This window comes from Stomoxys calcitrans, chromosome 3 (genome assembly GCF_963082655.1).
Source record: "Stomoxys calcitrans chromosome 3, idStoCalc2.1, whole genome shotgun sequence".
Taxonomy (NCBI): domain Eukaryota; kingdom Metazoa; phylum Arthropoda; class Insecta; order Diptera; family Muscidae; genus Stomoxys; species Stomoxys calcitrans.
Window position 1 is genome coordinate 57111858 of NC_081554.1, and position 20886 is coordinate 57132743.

At 42.1% G+C, this 20886-nt stretch overlaps 1 protein-coding gene across 1 annotated transcript in view; it reads right to left on the minus strand.

The window, feature by feature from the left end:
* LOC106083069 (nitric oxide synthase) overlaps positions 1–20886 on the minus strand; it is a 317072-nt gene that overhangs the window by 245182 nt on the left and 51004 nt on the right. The window contains exons 2-3 of the mRNA XM_013245896.2: positions 13426–13562; positions 13189–13351 (exon numbers count right to left, since the gene is read on the minus strand). Coding sequence (XP_013101350.2) covers positions 13189–13351; positions 13426–13562 — 300 coding nt within the window. The remainder of the gene's footprint in view (positions 1–13188; positions 13352–13425; positions 13563–20886) is intronic.

A 20886-nucleotide genomic window follows, 5' to 3' on the forward strand; every position in this document is an offset into this window, starting at 1 on the left:
CGGTAAACATCCACTGATTCCCATCTCGACACCGATCCCACTCTTGCTATCTCGATAGTCAATAGTGGTCGATAGTCTTTTCCTCATACGCATCAAGACAACTCCTGCAGAAGTCATTGTGCGGTATTCCCATGCGCGCCGCCATGAGTCCTAAGACACATTGTCCAGTTGTGATCTGTCTATGTACTCAGTGACCCTATATCGAACGCCAGTAACTTATTCATCCTTCTCCAGTCGATGGCAGGCCAAAGCGCCGGCAACCATCCGCTATGTCCCTTCTAGCCACCGACCCCGCTTTTGCTATCTCATCTACTATTTCGACAAATGGCACATTGATAACACCGGTAACTGGTTCGCCAGGCGCAGATAAACCCCTCCTGGCGCATTCATCCGCCCCTTCATTCCCCGGAATCTCCTCATGCCAGAGTGACTTATTGGTCCAGCAACCAACCGCCGAGTCCCATCTAGCCATCAACCCCACTCTTGCTATCTCATCTACTAGTTCAACAAATGGCACGTAGGCAAGACCGGTAGTTGGTTCTCACGGCGCAGACGAACCCATACTGGCGCATTCGTCCGCCTCTTTATTCCCCCGAAATTCCTTAATGACTACAAACCATCATAAATAACATCGTGAACTCGCACCTATCCAGGCACACCAAACAATCCGCAACACACCGCGACCTCAACGTCATCGACCTCAAGACCTTAGGCGCCGATATTCTGTCCAAATAAACCTTGAGTTTTGAGGGTAGTAGATCTATTACCAGCATTTCTCTTGCGACTGCTGTAATGGCACAGACCTCTGCTTGAAATATCGTTCACAAGTCCGGTAGTCTCAGAGACATACCGATGTTGAGTGCGTCGGAGTAGACACCCAATCCAGTCCCTGACTCCATTTTAGAACCATCAGCGAAGAGCCAGCTCTCATCCCCCTCAAACATAGCATTCAACCTACATTCGTCCCTCCTTTTGTCCCTTCCAGAAAAACTAATTCTGAATGTCCGAATCGCAATCGAATAGGCTAAAACCATTCGGAGATCCACCTCAGTCTACCCTCCGCATCAATAGCATCCAGGATGGAACTGTGGCCACACCTATGCCTCTTCAACATGTTGACCTCCCTCGGCTTAAGCGCGACCTTAGTGGCGCAGTTCCAAATATGGGCTGCATATCTAGGTTTGTAGACCTGTCTACTGTGCGGATCTCAAATCCCCTGTGACTCCGACGCAGGCCAGTCTCGGGAACTTCTCGAACGAATCCTTTTATCTACGGCCCTCTACCAAACCAGTACCCAAAGGTCAGTACTGGTCTCACAATGGCGGTATACGTCCAATAATTCTTGGACGTTCGACCTTCGCAGTTCAGTTCCGAATAAAGGGCTACATATCCAGCAATGCCTCCAGACTTGCCTGCGGTGCGGATCTCAGTGACCCCGTGACTCCGGCGCAGACGAGTCCCTGCACCTTCTAGAACTCCCTTGTAAAAGTCCTCTTATTCACGGCCCTCTGCCATACCAGTACCGGATAGAACTGGTATTACAATGGCGGTATACATCCAATAAACCTTGGGAGTTAACCCCCTCCCCACCCCCTCATCCTTCTAAACATTCTCCTGCAGTAGTAAAAAGCGCACAGTACCTTACAGCTCCTTTTCTCCGTATTCCGCTTCCAGGATGGTTTCGAATAAAGGACTGTGCGGAGGTACTTCGCCTCCTTCGAGGACTGCAGGGTGATTCTATCCAAGAACGAAAGTGTGAATTCCGATATCTTGTATCTGCGGATAAAGACCTCGGTTTTTCTTGGGTTGGTACTCAACCCAGGTGGCCCATCGCGAAAATCTTCTCAATCCTCCTTCAATATGCCGAGCTCCATCATTCTAAGTGCGATCTTGGAGTCTCAGCTCCGAAAATAGGCCTCAACGGGCTGTAAAACTAGCATCGCCTCCAGACCTGCCTGGGGTGAGGATCTCAGTATCTCTATGACTCCGACGCAGACCAGTCTCTGGAACTTCTCGATCCCATAGGTCAGTACTAGTCTAACGACTGTCGTATACATCCAACAAATGGTTTCCCCCCATTTCCTACCGAACATTCTTCTGCAGTAGTAAAAAGTGCACAGAGCATAGCATTCAGAGTATAGCATCAAGCCGAAGACTATGAGAAGAAACTTCGCATCCTTCTACTGTTGCAATCAAATTCCGTCCAAGAATGGAAGTCTGAACCCGGGAATCTAGTATCTGCGAATGAAGAGCTCGGTCTTCCTTGGGTTGGTGCTCAACCCATTCTGTAGCCCATCGCGACAATCTTCTCAGCCCTCCTTCAACATGCCGAGCTCCATCATTCTAAGTGCGATCTTGGAGTCTCAGCTCCGAAAATAGGCCTCAACGGGCTGCAAAACTAGCATCGCCTCCAGACCTGCCTGGGGTGAGGATCTCAAGGCCCCTGTGACTCCGACGCAGGCCAGTCTCGGGAACTTCTCGAACTCCCTCGTACGCATCCTCTTATCCACGGCCCTCCACCAAACCAGTACCCCATAGGTCAGTACTGGTCTCAAATTGGTGGTATATGTCCAATAATTCTTGGAAGTTACCCTCCCCCATCTCTTCCTACCGAACATCCTCCAATAGGAGTAAAAAGCCCACAGTGCCTTACGACTCTTTTTCTCCGTATTCCGCTTCCAGGATAGCTTAGAATCGAGGACTATGCGGAGGTACTTCGTCTCCTTCGAGGACTGCAGGGTCATTCCATCTAAGAACGAAAGTCTGAACTCCGGTATCTTGTATCTGCGGATAAAGACCTCGGTTTTTCTTAGGTTGGTACTCAACCCATTTCTGGTAGCCCATCGCGACAATCTTCTCAGTCCTCCTTCAACATGCCGAGCTCCCTCATTCTAAGTGCGATCTTGGCATCGAAGCTCCAAAAATAGGCCTCAACGGGCTGCAAAACTAGCATCGCCTCCAGACCCGTCCGGGGTGAGGATCTCAGTACCTCTATGACTCCGACGCAGACCAGTCTCTGGAACTTCTCGAACTCCTTCGTTCGAATCCTTATATCCACGGCCCTCCACCATACCAATGCCCCATTGGTTCGTACTGGTCTAACAATGGCCGTTAACATCCATATATCCATGCATCCATATCCAGCAGCGCTTCCAGACCTGCATGCGAAGAGGATCTCAGTGCCCCTGTGACTCCTTAGAAGGCCAGACTCGGAAACTTCTCAAACTCCCTTGTACAAGTCCTCTTGTGGCCCCCACGGCCGCCCGCCAGGACAGTACTGGTCTCACAATGGCCGCATACATCCAATAAATCGTCTAAGGGGTTACCCACCACACCCTGCCGAACATACTCCTGCAGAAGAAAAAAACGCATAGTACCTTACGGCTTCTTTCCTCTGTATTTATCTAGCAGACAGCTTCAAATCGTGGACTCTGCCAAGGTACTTCGACTCTTTCAACAGCTGCAGGGTGATTCCGTCCAAAGATGGAAGTCTGAACTCCGGAGTCTTGTATCTACGAGCGAAGAGCACCATCTCGACCTTCCTTAAGTTGGTACTCAACCTATTTTCGGTAGCCCATCGCGACAATCTCCTCAGCGACCTTTTCATAATCTCTCAAATCATCGACATAAATCTGCCTCAGAATAGCAACACGACGCGGTCCGCATAAGCGATTATTTTCGTGCCATCTCCACCGAGATTCAACAGGATTTCATTCACCACGAGGTCTAGCTATGTCCGTTCTCTGTCTGTCTGTTGTTATCACGCTACAGTTTTACTTAAAAATAGAGATATTGAACTGAATCTTTACACACATTCATTTTTTGTCCATAGGCCGGGTATGTTCGAAGATGGGCTGTATCAGATTATATATTGATATAGCCCCCATATAGACCGATCTCCAGATATTTGGTCTTAGGCCCATAAAAGCCGCCTTTATTGTCAGATTTTGTTGAAATTTGGCACAGAGAGTTTTGTTAGCTCCTTCAACATTCATGCCGAATATGGTTCAGATCGGTCAATATTTGGATATAGCTGCTATATATACTGGTCTTCCGATTTAAGGTCTTGGGGCCATAAAAGGCGCCCTTATTATCCAATTATGCCGAAATTCCGGGCAATGAGTTGTTTTAGTACCCTCAATATCCGTATTGAGTATGGTCCACATCGGACAATTTCTTGATATAGCCCCCATATAGACCGATCTACCGATTTAAGGCCTAGGACCTATAGAAGCCGCATTTACTACCCGATTTCGTTGAAATTTGTAACAGTGAGTTGTCTGAGGAACCTCGACAACCGTATCCAATATGGTTCAGATCAGGCAATATCTTGATATAGCTAGCATATAGTCCAATCCCCCGATTTAAGGTCTAAGACCCATACAAGCTGCATTTATTGCCCGATTCCTTTGAAATTTGGCTTTGAAAGCAGTGGTATGCCTTTTGTCGTCATAACAGAGTATGGTTCAGATCGGACCTAATTTGGACATAGCTGCCATATACGTCGATCTTCCAATTTATGGTCTTTCACCCATAAATGGCTAATTTATTACCTGATTTCGCCTAAAGGAAGCACGAAAAATTATTTGCCTCCATTTCGAGATAATGTTTAAATAATATGTCAAAATATTAATTTTTGCACTTAAGATATAAGTAAAAAACAAATCTCTTAAGAAAATATTTTTTTAGAAATTTTCAGAACATTTAATCAAACCCTGAGTGATCCAAAAATATTCGTTCATGACTAACCAGCCCAACATTATACCCCATCATCAACATCGACGTCACCTTCACCTCGTGTAGTCATATTCCGTTTCCGTCATCCAACTACCGGAAACGAGGGAAACAAACAAACACGAGGGCGAAAAAAAAACATCCAAACTAAGAGAAGGACAAACGAACAAAGATACAGACGGAAGGAACTTATGGCTGTACTAACATTCAACACATTGTAGTCCTTGTTGGCATTTTAGGCTTCCTGTTCATGTCTTTGTTGTTGACATCGCCTTTTTTTCCATTTGACAGAGCTATTGTTTATACTTTACACCTTCTCCATGGAACCGTTCTTTTTACCCAAAACAAATCTTGCCATCATTTGCCCCATTCGCTGGCAAGAAAAAAAGTATGAAAGAAAGGTAAGTGAATCGTTTTTTTTATTTTTTCTTGTTTCTTTTCTACAAAATCTCATCGTTTTTTCCAAGGTGTTTTTGTTGTTGCTATTTTAAAATGAAAAAAAAAATAATTTCAAATGTAATTTTTGCATAATTAAGAGCTTAATGTCGCTTCTTGTTGGCAGAGTGTAGATCTAAAGTGTGTTTTAAAAAAACAAAACATTTTCAAGCATTTCGTTGCTGCTTTGGCAATTGACTTAAGAACCTGCATATTTAAGGCTAAGGCGATAAACGAGCTTGCTTTCTGTTAAAAATTTAAATTATTTTCAAACTGCCCAAGGCTAAGAAGCAGGTTGCCTTTTTTGAAGGGGTCTTTGAATGTGTCGTGCATAAAACAAATAAAAGTGTGCCTAGTTCGGCCAGGCCGAATCTTATATACCCTCCACCAAGGATCGCAATTGTCAAGAACGTAACCTAACCTAACCCTTGCCCAACACCTTTTTGAAAGCAAACAAACGATAAGGGATAAAAATTTCCATGCAATTGGAACATTTAGCACGTGAGTTGAAAATTGTACAAAATTTCAGCCAAACCAGATACAAATTGAGCCCTCTAGAGACTCCAAAAGTCACGATCCCAGATCGGTGTATATGACAGCTACATCAGGTTATAGACCGATTAGAACCATACCAAGCGCAGTTGTTGGAAGTCATAACTAAACACCTGGTATAAAATTTCAGCCAAATCAGATGAAAATTGAGCCCTCTACAGACTCAAGAAGTCATGACCCCAGATCGGTTTATATGACAGATATATCAGGTTATGAACCGATTTGAACCATACAAAGCACAGGTATATCAGGTTATGAACCGATTTTAAGCATACTTGACACAGTTGTTGGTGATGTTCTCGTCAGTATTCGAACCCAGGCGTTCAGTGTCATAGGCGGACATGCTAACTTCTGCGCTACGGTGGCCTCCTAAGTAACGTAGACAATATCTTACTAAGTAACTTAGGCAATATCTAACTATCTCTGTCCCCGCTCGGGCGCCAGTGTAACGGCAGGTTGCCAGCTCTTCAACAGTAACTTGGAATTCGCTTCAGAATTATTCGATGTACTTGTTTAAGTGGTCCTATCGAAATTTTCTTCTTCATCTTTAACTAAGTCACTTCACTCACTGCCTAACTCTCTCTCTGTCCCTGCTCGGGCGCCACTGCAACTGCTGCATTCTAGATCTTTCACAGTAATTTCCACTTCGCAGGCGAATTCTCCAAGCATTTGTTAAGGTCATCCCTATAAGGAAAGGAATTACAAAATATCAGCCAAATCATATAATAAGTGAGCCCTATAGAGGCCCGGGAAGTCCAGATCCATGATCAGTTTATATGGCAGCTATATCCGGTTATGAACCGATTTGAACCATAACAAGCACAGCGGTTGGAAATCATAACTAAACATTTTGTACAAAATTTCAGCCAAATCAGATAAAAATTGAGCCCTCTATAGACTCAAGAAGTCAAGATCCCAGATCGGTTTGTATGACAGTTATATCAGGTTATGAACCGATTTGAGCCATACTTAGCACAGCTATCGGAAGTCATAACAAAACACTTCGTACAAAATTTCAGCCAAATCGGATAAGAATTGCGCCGTCTAGAGGCTCAGTAAGTCAAGCTCCCAGATCGATTTAAATGGCAGCGATATCAGGTTATGAACCGATCAGATTGGAAATCATAACAAAAACACATCGGACAAAATTTCAGCCAAATCGGATAAGAATTGCGCCCTATAGAGGCTCAAGAAGTATAATCGGGAGATTGGTTCATATGGCAGCTATATCAGGTTATGAATCGATTCGGGCCATATTTGGCATAGGAAAAGGTGTTGCGCAAAATTTCAGGGAAATCGGATAAGAATTGCGCCCTATAAAGGCTCAAGAAGTAAAATCGGGAGATCGGTTTATATTGGAGTTATATCAGGTTATGAACCGATTTAGATCATATTTGGCATACTTGTTGGAAGTCATAACAAAACACTTCGCGCGACATTTCAGCCAAATCGGATAATAATAGCGCTCTCGAGAGCCTCAAGAAGTCAAGGCCCCAGATCGGTTTGTATGACAGCTATATCGGGTCGTGATTGGTTTGATGTGGTCAAGGTTGGGGAGCTATCAGTTTCAGTTTTCGTGGGCACTCGAAAACTTAAGTGGTGGACCTCTGGCGCTCCCCCGTATCTCTACTTTTTGGACTGCCCTTGATGGCCTGTGGTAGTGTTGAGAAGTTAGTGTAGACAAGGTAGTGTAGAGAAGTTAGTGTAAAAAGGGTAGTGTGGAGAACGTAGTGTAGAGAAGGTAGTGTAGGGAAGTTAGTGTAGAGAAGGTAGTGTAAAGCGATAGTGCACAGAAGGTAGTGTAGAGAAGGTAGTGTGGAGAAAGTAGTGTGGACAAGGTAGTGTAAAAAAGGTAAAGTAGAGAAGGTAGACAAGAGAAGATAGGTAAGAAAAGGTAGTGTTGAAAAGGTGGTGTAAAGAAGTTAGTGTAGAGAAGGTAGTGAAAAGAAGGTAGTGTAGAAAAGGTAGTGTAGAGAGTGTAGAGAAGGTAGTGTAGACAAGGTATTGTAGACAAGGTAGTGTAGAGAAGGTAGTGTAGAGTAGGTAGTGCAGAGAAGGTAGTGTAGAGGAGGTAATTTCGAGAAAATAGTGTCGAGAATATAGTGTCGAGAAGGTAGTATCGAGAAGGTAGTGTCGAGAAAGTATTGTAGAGAAGGTATTGTAGAAAAGGTAGTGTGGCGAAGGTAGTGTAGAGAAGGTAGTGTGTAATGCGGAATGGACACTTACCATTGTAAGTACACTATTTCCTAAAAGCAAAACGAGCAGAGTGATGGGTATGCGCCTTTATCTACCACAGAAATTGCAGAAGTATGTGGGAGACTAAACAAGTAAAAGCGTGCTAAGTGATATGGACCGTACTTCGCACCGTTATTGAGAGTCAAAACAAAACTCTATGTGCTACGTTCAGTCGAATCGGACAAAAATTGCGACTTCCAGGGGCTTAAAAAGTCATATCGGAAAATCGGTTTATATGGAAGCTATATCAGGTTATAGACCGATTTAGACCATACTTGTCGCAGTTATTGAAGGTCATAACAGAACACTATATGCAAAATTTCAGACACATCGGATGAAAATGGAGGCTTCCAGGGGCTCAAGTGTTAAATCGGGAGAACGGTTTATATGGGAGCTATATATAAGGTTCCTGACCGATTTGAATGGTACTTGTCAAAGTTGTTGGAAGTCATAACAGAACGTTATGTGAAAATTTTCCGCCAAATTGGATGAAAATTGAGGCTTCCAAGGGCTCAAGAAGTAAAATCGGGAGATGGGTTTATAAGGGAGCTATATCAGGTTCTTGATCGATTTGAACGGTACATGGCACAATTATTGGAAGTCATAACAGAACACTATGTGCAAAATGTCAGTCAAGTCGGACAAAAATTGCGTTTTCCAAGGGCTCAAGAAATCAAATCGGGAGATCGGTTTTTATGATAGCTCACATTACTGACATGGCGCATTTTCAATCCCAACCCAACTTCACTTATGGGAGGTATTTGTGCAATATTTTAAGTGCTTCATTCCTCCCGTCATTATAATCTAGCTGACTAAGCTAGATTTATAATCTAGCTGATTAAGCTAGATTATAATGACGGGATTTCCAGTGGGTGCACTTAAGTATGACTAGTCCCGGCACGGGATAGCTGTGAGCACTATACAGGCTAGATTGGTAGGTATTCATTGCTGTCATCAGAAGCTTAGCTGCAAGCTGCCGGGCGCGTTCACAGGATGCGGATAGTGGAATGCTTCATATGGAGTAGCTGCAACGCCAGTCGCGTATTGTCTCAATGAGAGGTCGAGCGGCACCGGCTCTTGGACAAATACTTAATGCCTATGATGCTCGATATGACAAGGCGAGGCGACACTTCAACGGCAGCATTCTAGATCTTTCACAGTAACTTCGACTTCGCAGGCGAATTTACCGAGGCACTTGTAGGCTATACGCCAAGGACTAGTGCAATGTTATCGACATTTTCCTCTTCTTGTCTCATAAAGTAAGCTAGACAATATTTAATTCTCTCTGTCCCTGCTCGGGCGCCACTATAACAGCACGTTGTCAGCTCTTCAACATTACCTTGGAGTCTCGAATTATTCGATGCACTTGTTTAAATTGCCCTTATGAAGACTGCACGCCCAAAACACATGAAATTCTATCGATCTAACTTTTCACCTCTAACTGAGTCACTTCACACATTATCTCACTATGTCTGTCCCCGCTCGGGTGCCACTATAAGGAAAGGTTGCCAGCTTTTTAACAGCAGCTTCGACTGCGCAGCCGAATTCTTAGAGGCACTTGTTAAAATCATCCTTCACATGTCACTAAGAAACTTAGACAATATTTAACTCTCTCTGTCTCTGCTCGGGCGCCACTGTAATGACAGGTTGCCAGATCTTCAGCATAACCTTGGATTTCGCTTCCAAATTATTCGATGCACTTCTTTAAGTCGTCCTTATGAAGACTGCACGCCCAAGAAACATTGCAATTCTATCGAAATTTTCATATTCATTTCTAACTAAGTTACTTCACACATTATTTCGATCTGTCTGTTCCCACTCCGCTACCCCTGTAAGGAAATGTTTCCAGCTTTTTTACAGCACTTTCAACTTTGCAGCCGAATTCTTCAAGGCACTGGCAAAGATCATTCTTACGTAGGCTATACGCCTAGGACACATGCAATTCTAACGAAATTTTCCTCTTCACGTCTCAATAAGCAACTAAGACAATCTCTTATTCTCTCTGTCCCCGCTCGGGCGCCACTGCAATGTCAGGTTATCAGCTCTTCAACATTACCTTGGCCTTAGCTTCCAAATTTTTCGATGCACTTCTTTAAATCGTCCTTATGAAGACTGCACGCCCAAGACACATGCACTTCTATCGACATTTTCCTCTTCATCTCTAATTAAGTTACTTCACACATTGTTTCGCTCTGTCTTTCCCTGCTCTGCTGCCTCTATAAGGAAAGGATTCTAGTTTTTTTTACAGCACCTTCAACTTTGCTGCCGAATTATTCAAGGCACTTGTTGAGATCATCCTTACGTAGGCTGTACGACACATGCAATTCTATAGCATTTTTCTTTTCAGGTCTTACTACGTAACTTAGACAATATCTAACTCTCTCTGTCCCCGCTCGGGCGCCACTGTAACGGTAGGTTGCCACCTCTTCAACAGTACCTTCCGAATTATTCGATGCACTTCTTTAAATCGAGGCACTTCTTTAATCCTTATTGAGACTGTATGCCCAGGTTACTTGCAATTCTATCGACATTTTCCTCTTCATCTTTAACTAAGTCACTTCTCACATTGTCTCAATTTGTCTGTCTTTGCTCGGGCGCCACTCTAAGGATAGATGTCCAGCTTTTTAACAGCACCTTCGACTTCGCAGCCGAATTCTTCGAAGCGCTTGTTAAGTTCATCCTTCACGTCTCCATAAGTAACTAAGACAGTACCTTACTCTCTTTATCCCTGCTCGGGCGCCATTGTAACGTTTAGTTGCCAGCTCTTCGACAGTATCTTGGACTTTGCTTTTGAATTATTCGATGCACTTGTTTAAGTCGTTCTTATGGACACTGTACGCCCAAGACACATGCAATTCTATAGACATTCACCCCTTCACTTCTAACTAAGTCATTTAACATACTGTCCAGCTTTGTCTGTCCTTGCTCGGGCGCCAATGTTAATATAGTTTGATACCAAAATTTGTTATATCTTGGACTTTCCTTATGAATTATTCGATGGACTTATTCAAGTCGTTCTTATGGACACTGTACGACCAAGACACATGCAATTCTATCAACATTTTCCCCTTCACTTCTAACTTAGTCACTTTACATACTATCCAACTGTGTCTGTTCTTGCTCGGGCGCCAATGTTACTACAGTTTGATAACAAAATTTGTTATAGAAAAAAAAACGTTGCCATAACTATGATTTTCGGCTTTAACTCTTGAATCTTAAGCTTTTAATTTTCTTTCTTTAATAGTTTTTTTTTCTTTGTCTCCGCTTTCACTTGACTAATTCTTTACAATTTCCTTCTATTCTATCCCTCACCCAAACAACATCCTGAAGTTTGCCAGAAAAATTTGTTGAGATTGTTTACCATTTCCTAAAGAAATTTCCTGTAACACTTGAACATTTCAATTAAATAAATCTGCAGCAATAATCTCCAACATGATCTCCATCATTATAAGCCGGAGATAGGTGGGGGGGGGAGGGGAAATGAAATAAATAAATTCAATTTTACGCTTTGATGGAATTGACCAACAAATGTTCACACCACTTCCTTTGTGCATTACTGCTACTCCTTTCGAATGAATGTGAACAACAAACTTTTCATTTGTCATTTGGCTTGGGTACGGTTCAGCACTTAGTCGTCACAAATACAAAAATGTCCTTTTCAAGTGTCACTTTGGACAAACGGACTAAATACTTAAAATACTTGAATTGATGCTACGCATGAGTATTCAGTACAAAAATTCTCCATACAAGGGTATATCATGGACAAAAATCTCTGGCATATGGTCAAAGTCCAAATATGTAGACCCAACTCACCCTAACACCTTTGGGAATGGCAAGAGTACTACAGAGCAGCCACTCAGCAGCAGTGTTCAGCAGTTATTTGGAAATCAAGTCCAAGTTGATGAAACACGTACTTCATCAGAAAATTAAATAATTTTTTACACACGTACTGCTTGACCAAAGTTAAACAATCTCTTGAAAATACTTATGACTTTTGTTGGTCAAACAGCCAGTTAGTCAGTCGGTCGGTCGGTAAGGACATTCATGTTGTTCGTCATGTAAACCTCATCCGGAAAATGAAATTGAAACATTGCAAGAATTTCAGAAAATGAAGACAACTACTAAGTGGACAATGCCTGGTATTTTTTTACAAGGATGTTGTGGTTTATGAAGTGTTAAGGATATGATGAAGGCGAGTGAAACTGGGAAGTGCATTGAAACAAACCACAAAAAAACCCTATTCACAACAATATTTGCCACCACTTTGTGCTACACAAAATATTCAACCAACAACTTCTTTAAAGAAAATATCTGGAATTTCCGCCGCCTTCCTAACGCTGATTCCCATTTAGCATAAAACCTGTCATTGACCCATGGGTTGACAGAGCACACGTTATCTGCTCTTACCCCTTATCATTTAAACAAGGGATAATGGATTTTCACATTCTATCAACGACATGAACATGAATTACCCCCCCCTTTTCAATATGAATTTTCATCAGACGAATGGAGCATCAAAATTCGAGTATTCAAGCTCTTCATAAACAACGAGGCAGGCAGTCAAAGGCAGCCACTCGTTGTACTCGTTGATGCCAGTCAGTTGAGTAGAAGTGCTGTCATAACAACAGCACTCTCAATCCCAATGAAGAAGAGAAAAAAAAAACAAAACGAAAATATTTGGAAGCTGACAAAAGTTTTAATGAAATTTTACGTGATTTGTTTAAATAATTGTGACATTTTCAACACTATGACATTGTTGTCATTGTAACTGCTCGGGGAATGCAGTTTTCTGGCATTATGTCATCATCATCATCAACAGAAGCAGCAGTAACAGCAGCTACAGCTTCATTGTACTTTACCATGTCATCTGGTTTAGTTTATTTTAATGCAATTTATCACAACAAAAGAAATCAGAACTTGTTATGTAGTTATGGTCAAAATTGATGCATAAATCTCGGTTGCAGCTGTCGCAGATTCTTATACTCAAACAACCTAGAGTTCAACAGTGGTAATAGTTTTGTGCCACAAAGAGAATAACAAATGCCAACAAGCTGTTGAATAATTTAAATTCTTGCACATGTTCACAAAAAAAAAAAAAAACCTCAAATCCAATGATGTCATGCCAGGATTTGGTGACACAAACTAATTTGCATTTCACTTTCAGTTAACAAAAACAAAAGTAAATTGAAATAAAAAGAAAAAAATTCCCCCTTATTCCCCTTTTGGGCTCACCTGTAGTTTGGACCATTGTATGCGTCCAATGCAACGCGATGAATTTCGCCAAGCTAATTTTGCTCCATAAATCAACTCCGTTTCGGTCAGCTGATAGTGGCCAGAGGTTTCAATGCTCTGTCGCACTTGCTTCCAGCGTGTCTCATGGGCAGCACTAGATAATCTAAAAAACAAAACCAAAGAGCAAATTAAAGTTTTTCTCTTTAAATTTAAGGCGATTATAGTTTTAGACCTTACCTTTTGATGGAGGTAAAATATTGATCCAGAAAATCTTTGGCATGATCCAAGACCACATCCGATTTGCGCGCTTCCACCGGCACTGTGCCAATGCTCATGACACTGCTCATGCATGTTGATTTGGAGCAGGCTAAAATCTGAAAATGAAAGCCAAGATAGGTATAAGAAACAAGTAAAAGCGTGCTAAGTTCGGCCGGGCCGAATCTTATATACCCTCCACCATGACTCGCACTTGTCGATTTCTTTTCCCGGCATCTCTTCTTAGGCAAAAAAGGATATAAGAAAAGATTTGCTCTGCTATTAGAGCGATATCAGATATGGTCCGTTTTGGACCACAATTAAAATCTGAAATCTGAAAATGAAAGCCAAAATTGGAATAAGAAACAAGTAAAAGCGTGCTAAGTTCGGCCGGGCCGCATCTTATATACCCCCCACCATGAATCGCATTTGTCGAGTTCTTTTGCCGGCATCTCTTCTTAGCCAAAAAAAGGATATAAGAAAAGATTTGCTCTGCTATTAGAGCGATATCAAGATATGGTCCGGTTCGAACCACAATTAAATTATATGTTGGAGACCTGTGTAAAATGTCATCAAATTCGAATAAGAATTGCGCCCTTTGGGGGGCTTAAGAAGTAAAATAGAGAGATCCATTTATATGGGAGCTGTATCGGGTTATAGACCGATTCAGACCATAATAAACACCTATGTTGATGGTCATGAGAGGATCCGTCGTACAAAATTTCAGGCAAATCAGATAATAATTGTGACCTCTAGAGGCTCAAGAAGTCAAGATAGCAGATCGGTTTATATGACAGCTATATCAGGTTATGAACCGATTTGAACTTTATTTAAGACAGTTGTTGAAGGTAAGAATAAAATACGTCATGCAAAATTTCAGCCAAATCGGATAGGAATTGCTCCCTCTAGAAGCTCATGAAGTCACGACCCAAGATCGGTTTATATGACAGTTATATCAGGTTATTAATCGATTTGAATCATACTTGGCACAGTTGTTGGATATCATAACAAAATACTTCGTGGAAAATTTCATTTAAATCGGATAAGAATTGGGCCCTCTAGAGGCTCAAGAAATCAAGACCCAAGATCGGTTTATATGACAGCTATATCAGGTTATGAATCGATTTGAACCATACTTGGCACAGTTGTTGGATATCATAACAAAACACGTCGTGCAAAATTTCATTTAAATCGGATAAAAATTGGGCCCTCTAGAGGCTCAAGAAGTCAAGACCCAAGATCGGTTTATATGGCAGCTATATCAAAACATGGACCGATATGGCCCATTTACAATATCAACCGACCTACACTAATAAGAAGTATTTGTGAAAAATTTCAAGCGGCTAGCTTTACTCCTTCGGAAGTTAGCGTGCTTTCGACAGACAGACGGACGGACAGACATGGCTAGATCGACATAAAATGTCGCGACGATCAAGAATATATATACTTTATGGGGTCTCAGACGAATATTTCGAGTAGTTACAAACAATCCTATGGTGGAGGGTATAAAAAAAGACGAACACGTACAGCTCTCGGCGTTGAAGGACTCCATTGGGTCAATCCGGTACGTACAACCGGCTGTCATGGAATTGGCGTATCCGTATCGAGAGAAGACAAGAGAGAGGATATAGGACGGTATATCTAGGACTTCGCGCCCACTTATACAGAAAGGTGCGGCAAGTGATAGAATGTGTTTGGCGTCTGGGGAGATGATGCGAAGTGGAAACATTCTCTATGGCAATGCTTTTTGTGAAGCAGACCAATAGGAAGTAAACAGGCATTAAGTTCGTCCGGGACGAACTTTGGACACCCCCCATTTCGGATGTATACATTAACCAACTTTTGTTAATAAATCTCCGGGCCCGGATGGAACATTTACATTTCTGCTTTGTTAGTATTCTTATCTTGATTAATTTTTGAGAGTGAGAGTAAGGTCGTGGCTCTGGATATCTGCAAAACATTTGATATGGTCATGCACTTTATGCCCTTACATCGCTTTTGGAGTTCGATTCATATCGAGTTTTTCTCAGAAGTCGCAGTGCCTCAAGGCTCTGTCCCTTTCCTTTTTCTTATTTTCATTGACGATCTATTGGATCAGACTGGATCGAATGTAGTCCACTCATTTGCCGATGTAGTCTATGTCATTCATAATCATTCGACCATAGGCCCAGTCCTCAAGAAATTGTGGACAGAAGGCGCATTATGGATTAGACGCGCTCCCAGGATTTGTTGGCCATTTCCGAGTGCGGTATAATGTACAGGGTAGACTTTAACGCACAGAAGACGCAGTGATGTTTCTTCACTCACAACCGAGGCACTGACCCACCACAATCGTCAATATCTATAGACGGTATAGACATTGAGCTGTCTAGGCACGTATACAAAGTGGCGAAAGAAGCATTCAAGTACTTGGGCTTTCTTTCACCTTTCACCTCTTCTGATCTTCTTAATATCTGTAGTACCCTACATCAGGCCGAGGATGGAATATAACTCACATATATGGGCAGGAGCTCCAAAATCATCCTTGGAGTTACTTGACCAGGTTCAGTGCAGAGCGATGGAGTTAACTCTAATGCTTCTATTGAACATCGTGGGAATGTGGGTAGCGTTGTACTACTCTATCGTTACTTTCATGGAGTGTATTTCAGGGATATTAGTTTTATTATTCCCGACATCAGAATGTTCACCGGGAATATTAGACTTCGGAGAAACTCACGCAGTAGCCCGACCCATGGCTTTTTGAAAAAATTAAATTTTCACCTCAACCATTCAGATGTGGAATCGACTTCCGACCAATTTTTTTCCCACCACATTGACGTTAAAAATAGACAAATATCAATAAACACAACTTCCTCTATCACCACTCCAATCCTTAACTTTCCTAATTGCCAACGCAATGCTCATAGGAAATATACGAGGCATAGTTAAGAGCATGAAAAACAAGTAAAAGCGTGCTAAGTTCGGCCGGGCCGAATCTTGAGAACCCACCGCCATGGATTCTGCTAAAAATTTTCTGTATTCTGTATAGAAAATCAATTTAGTTAAAGGGCATAATTTTATTCTACATACCAAACTTCTGTCAAACCAGCAAAATTAAAGCTTCTAGGCACCGAACAAGGATAATCGGGTTTATATGTAAGCTTTATTAGGTTATAGATCAATTTGGACCGTACTTGGCACTTGGTTCTACTTGGTTGTTGGAAGTCATAAGAGAACACTATGTGCAAAATTTCAGCCAAATCGGTGGAAAATTGTGACTTTTAGGGGCTTAAGAAGTCAAATCCGGAGATCGGTTTATAGGGGAGCTATATCAGGTTATAGACCGATTTGGGCCGGCACAGTTGTTTGAAGTCATAACAGAACAATGTGTGCAAATCGGACGAAAATTGAGTTTTCCAAGGGCTCAAAAAGTCCAATCCGGGGATCGGTTTATATGGGAGCTAAATCCAAATCTGGCCCATTTGCAATCCCCAACGGCATTAAATTCGCTTTTCTAGAGGCTCAAGAAGTCAAATCGGGAGATCGGCTAATACGACAGCTATTTCAAGTTATGGACCGATACTTGGTAGGAAGTCATAACAAAACGCAACGTGCAAAATTTCATTCAAATCGCAAAAGAATTGCGTCCTTTAGAAGCTTAAGGAGTCAAATCGGGAGATAGGTTAATATGGCAGCTATATCAAAACATGGACCAATATGGCCCATTTACAATCGCAACCGACCTATATTAATAGGAAGTATTTGTACAAAATTTCAAGCATCTAGCTTTACTCGTTCGAAAGTAAGGGTCACAGATGGACGGACATCGTAGGTCGACTTTAAATGTCATGACAATCAAGAATATATATACTAATAATTCAGGAGATCGGTATATGTATGGCAGTTATATCCAAATATAGACCGAATTGATCATGCCCGGTACGAATGTCGAAGGGCCTAACACCATCGGTTAATAAATTCATCTATTATTAGCTTAAAACCTTAAATCAGGAAATCAGTATATATGGTAGCTTAATTTAAATCTTTACCGATCTGTGCCGTTTTGAAGTGGGATGTCCTAACACAACCCTCTGTTCCAATTATCTCCGAAATCTGACAATAAATGCGCTTACTATGGTCCCAAGACCTTTAATTGGCAGCCGGGCTTTGGCGATTTTTTTCATTATTAAGTATTCTGCCTTTTCCATTTGCAAAGAAAAATCTCTGATCATAGAGCTTGTTTCGAAAGAGAAACAAACTAAAAGTGCAAAATTTAATGAACTTCACCCTAACAGGCAAAAAACTTGAAAAAGAAATAATTCGGCTAGGCCCTGCCGGGATTCGAACCTACACGCGGAGCAACAGTAAGAGCCGTTGCCGCTGCCGTTGTCTAGCGTTCGAAATCATCAATACAACTTCAAACAGATGCACAGAATCATGTATATACCATTGGAGTAGTGTAATTGTGTAGACAAAAAATCTATCATTATTCAAAATACATGCATTGGGAAAAGTACAGCTATTAGACAGGGTTGTCGAGCGTGGTTAATGTGGTATTTATATCAAAGAGGAATTTTCGCAATAAATAAGGTATAAGTACAACATATCAACGTACGGCTCTTCAAGCCTTTACACCTAATATGGCTAATGAGTAATTCCAAACCAATTTGCGAAACGCATCCCATTGTGATTGGTGTGTCTTTGCGATCTCTGGCTTTCCTTTGCAAGGAAAAATCTCCCATCATTAAGCTCCTCTCAAAAGAGAAACAAACGGAAAATTGTGAAAAAATGTCTGCTGTGGTTATTCTCACCTAATGCAGGCGAAATTTGTGATGTACTGTGTCATGCATAGAAGCCATGTCAAAACTTCTCCCCAATGAGGTGTCGCATTGCTGCACGATGTTCGTTCTCGGGTATAAAAAGGAAGTCTCTTATCCATAAGCTTAAACTTAAATCGGACAGCATTCATTGATATGTGTTTTCCCCAGTTCCCCTGAATGGAATGTTCATAGGTAAATTTGCAATTGCAATTGGAGGACAATAGTGAGACATCTCTAAGAGTCTCAACACTCCAAGCTTTCTGAGAAGAGAGGACGAAACTTACAGCGAAAGAGAAAAGGAAGAGAAAAAGCTGGAATTACTGATGGAGGCGTATTTCCGGGTAGCCAGGATGAGTTTGATGATCAATACGTGGCAATACCCACAGGATAAGCCTCAACGGAAAACTTCATCAGTGACATCGTTGACGACAAGAAGATAATGTGGGCGATTCGCACTTTCCAGCTATTAAAATCGGCGGGACCAAACGGAATCATCCCGGCACAACAACTGGATACTCTGCCATGGCTGAGTTGGATTTTTAAGGTCAAACCCGACATAGTCGCACAAACCGATGGAATGGAAAAAGGTCAGGTTCGCTTTTATACGAAAGGGGGAAAAAAAGCCACAGCATATGAAAGGATTATAGGCCCATCACTGTGTCATCGTTTTTACCCAAAACAATGAAAAACTGATAGACTTGACGGTAAGGGAGGAACTTACACCGTAAAACTTCAGTGAGGCACATCATGCACACCTAAAGCGTAGGTCCGAGCAGACGGCTCTCCACGTAGTGGTAAGAAAGGTCAATATGTCACTCCAATTGAAGAAGTATGCCATGGCGTCCTTCTTCGATATGGAGATAGCATTTACCAACATGGCGATGATCCACCGGAATATCTCCCAAAGATGTATTGGAAGCTACGATGCGGGACAACGCGGGCTTGGGAAATAGTGTGGTCAAGAGACAAGTGACGAGAGAAAGCTAATATGGGGGGAGAATCTTTAAGAAACTAAGTTCCATTGGATTTCAACGAGGCTGGCTTAAGATTAATCTCAAATGCAGACGATGTCGTACTACTAGTCCGTGGCAAGATTATTTCGACGATCAGTGAGATAATGGATAGGTCAATAGGGAGACAGACGAGATGGTCTAACCCAAGGAAGTCGAAGCTGGTGCTTTTCACTCACAGTTACCGGATTTTGGACTCACGTTTTGAAGAGGACAACTCTGGAGTAGTCGAAATAAGAGTAATAGGAGTAGGAGTAGGAACAGTCCTCGATTCGAAACTGTTTTGGAAAGGCAATGCGGAGGAAACACAAAAGGAGATGTTGAGCGCCTTCTATCCTGCTAGAGGATGTTCGGTATGAAGTGGGTAGTTAACCCTGAGTTTTACACAGCCATTGTGAGACCTTATGCTGGTATGGCATAAGGCTTAAAATAAAAAAGAACCAGGAAGTTCGAAAGGGTGCAGTGACTGGCCTGCGTCGTAATTTGAAATCTACACCGCAGGCAGACTTGCTGGATATGCAATCTATTGAGGTGGTATATTGGAATCTGTGCTGACAAGGACGCGCTTATTATGAGGAAGCTCGGCTTGCTGAAGAGGTAACTACAGCCAAAGGACTATTTTAGTATTATGGATGTGAAGCGTAAACTGAGAAAAGTCTCAGGCTACCTGAAACCGAGACTAATTCAAAGCAGATCTTCATTAAATGCTTTCCCGCAAGGAAAGGATTGGGAGACAGTGTTGTTGTTTTGGAGGAGAATGGAAACTCTGTCTTCACTGAAGGCTTCAAGATAGAGGCAGTTAGGGATTGACGATCTTCATTGAGATACTAGATAACAATTATCGCTGAGACGGCCGAACGATTGAATGGTCTTTCAGGCAGATATATAAGTTCACGCCATAGACCCATTGTGCAGCTATTTCTTCATTTCAACAAAGTACTATTTCGCTGATACGACGGTTCCCATAAACCAGCAGCTATCCCGGCGTATTCAGCTGACATCGCTTTTTCCAACAGCTTCGCTTACTTTGTTGGCCAGCCTTCAACTCACGGATCATATTTCCCGTCGACAATGGAAATGGCTTTCTGCCCCATCAGCAAGTTGCATGGCAAGGCAAATGACTTAGAGAACTTTATGGTTTCATAATTTCTGTTTAAGTTTTAGTTTCAAATTCAAACGCAATAAAAGAGGTGCATAGCACCGCAACAAATAAACGCTAAAGTTCAACTTAATTTATATGACATTACAATAGTCTTAAGAGAAATCCGGAAAAGGGGTTTGCAGCCTTCGAAGTTTACAATTTTTGTGGACAGTATAGTTGCGCTCAAGGCTTTGGATTTGAGGACAGCGAAGTCAAGGTGCGTGGCGGATTACTTGGAATCACTCCGAGCTCATGACATAGCATTGACTTGTGTTCCCAGATATGCTGGTATTCCGGGAAACTGATATTCGTTCACGGCGAGACGAACCAGTCGTCCGTATTCATGTGTTATTTGTCAAACTACTGAATATAGTTGATGGGGTCGCCCGTGCGGATTCGGTGGCACGGTAAGAAGCTTCGCGTGGATGAGATATTGCCTAGGCACTATAGCCTAACATCAACCGTAGGAGATACTGTCTTTTGATAAGATATT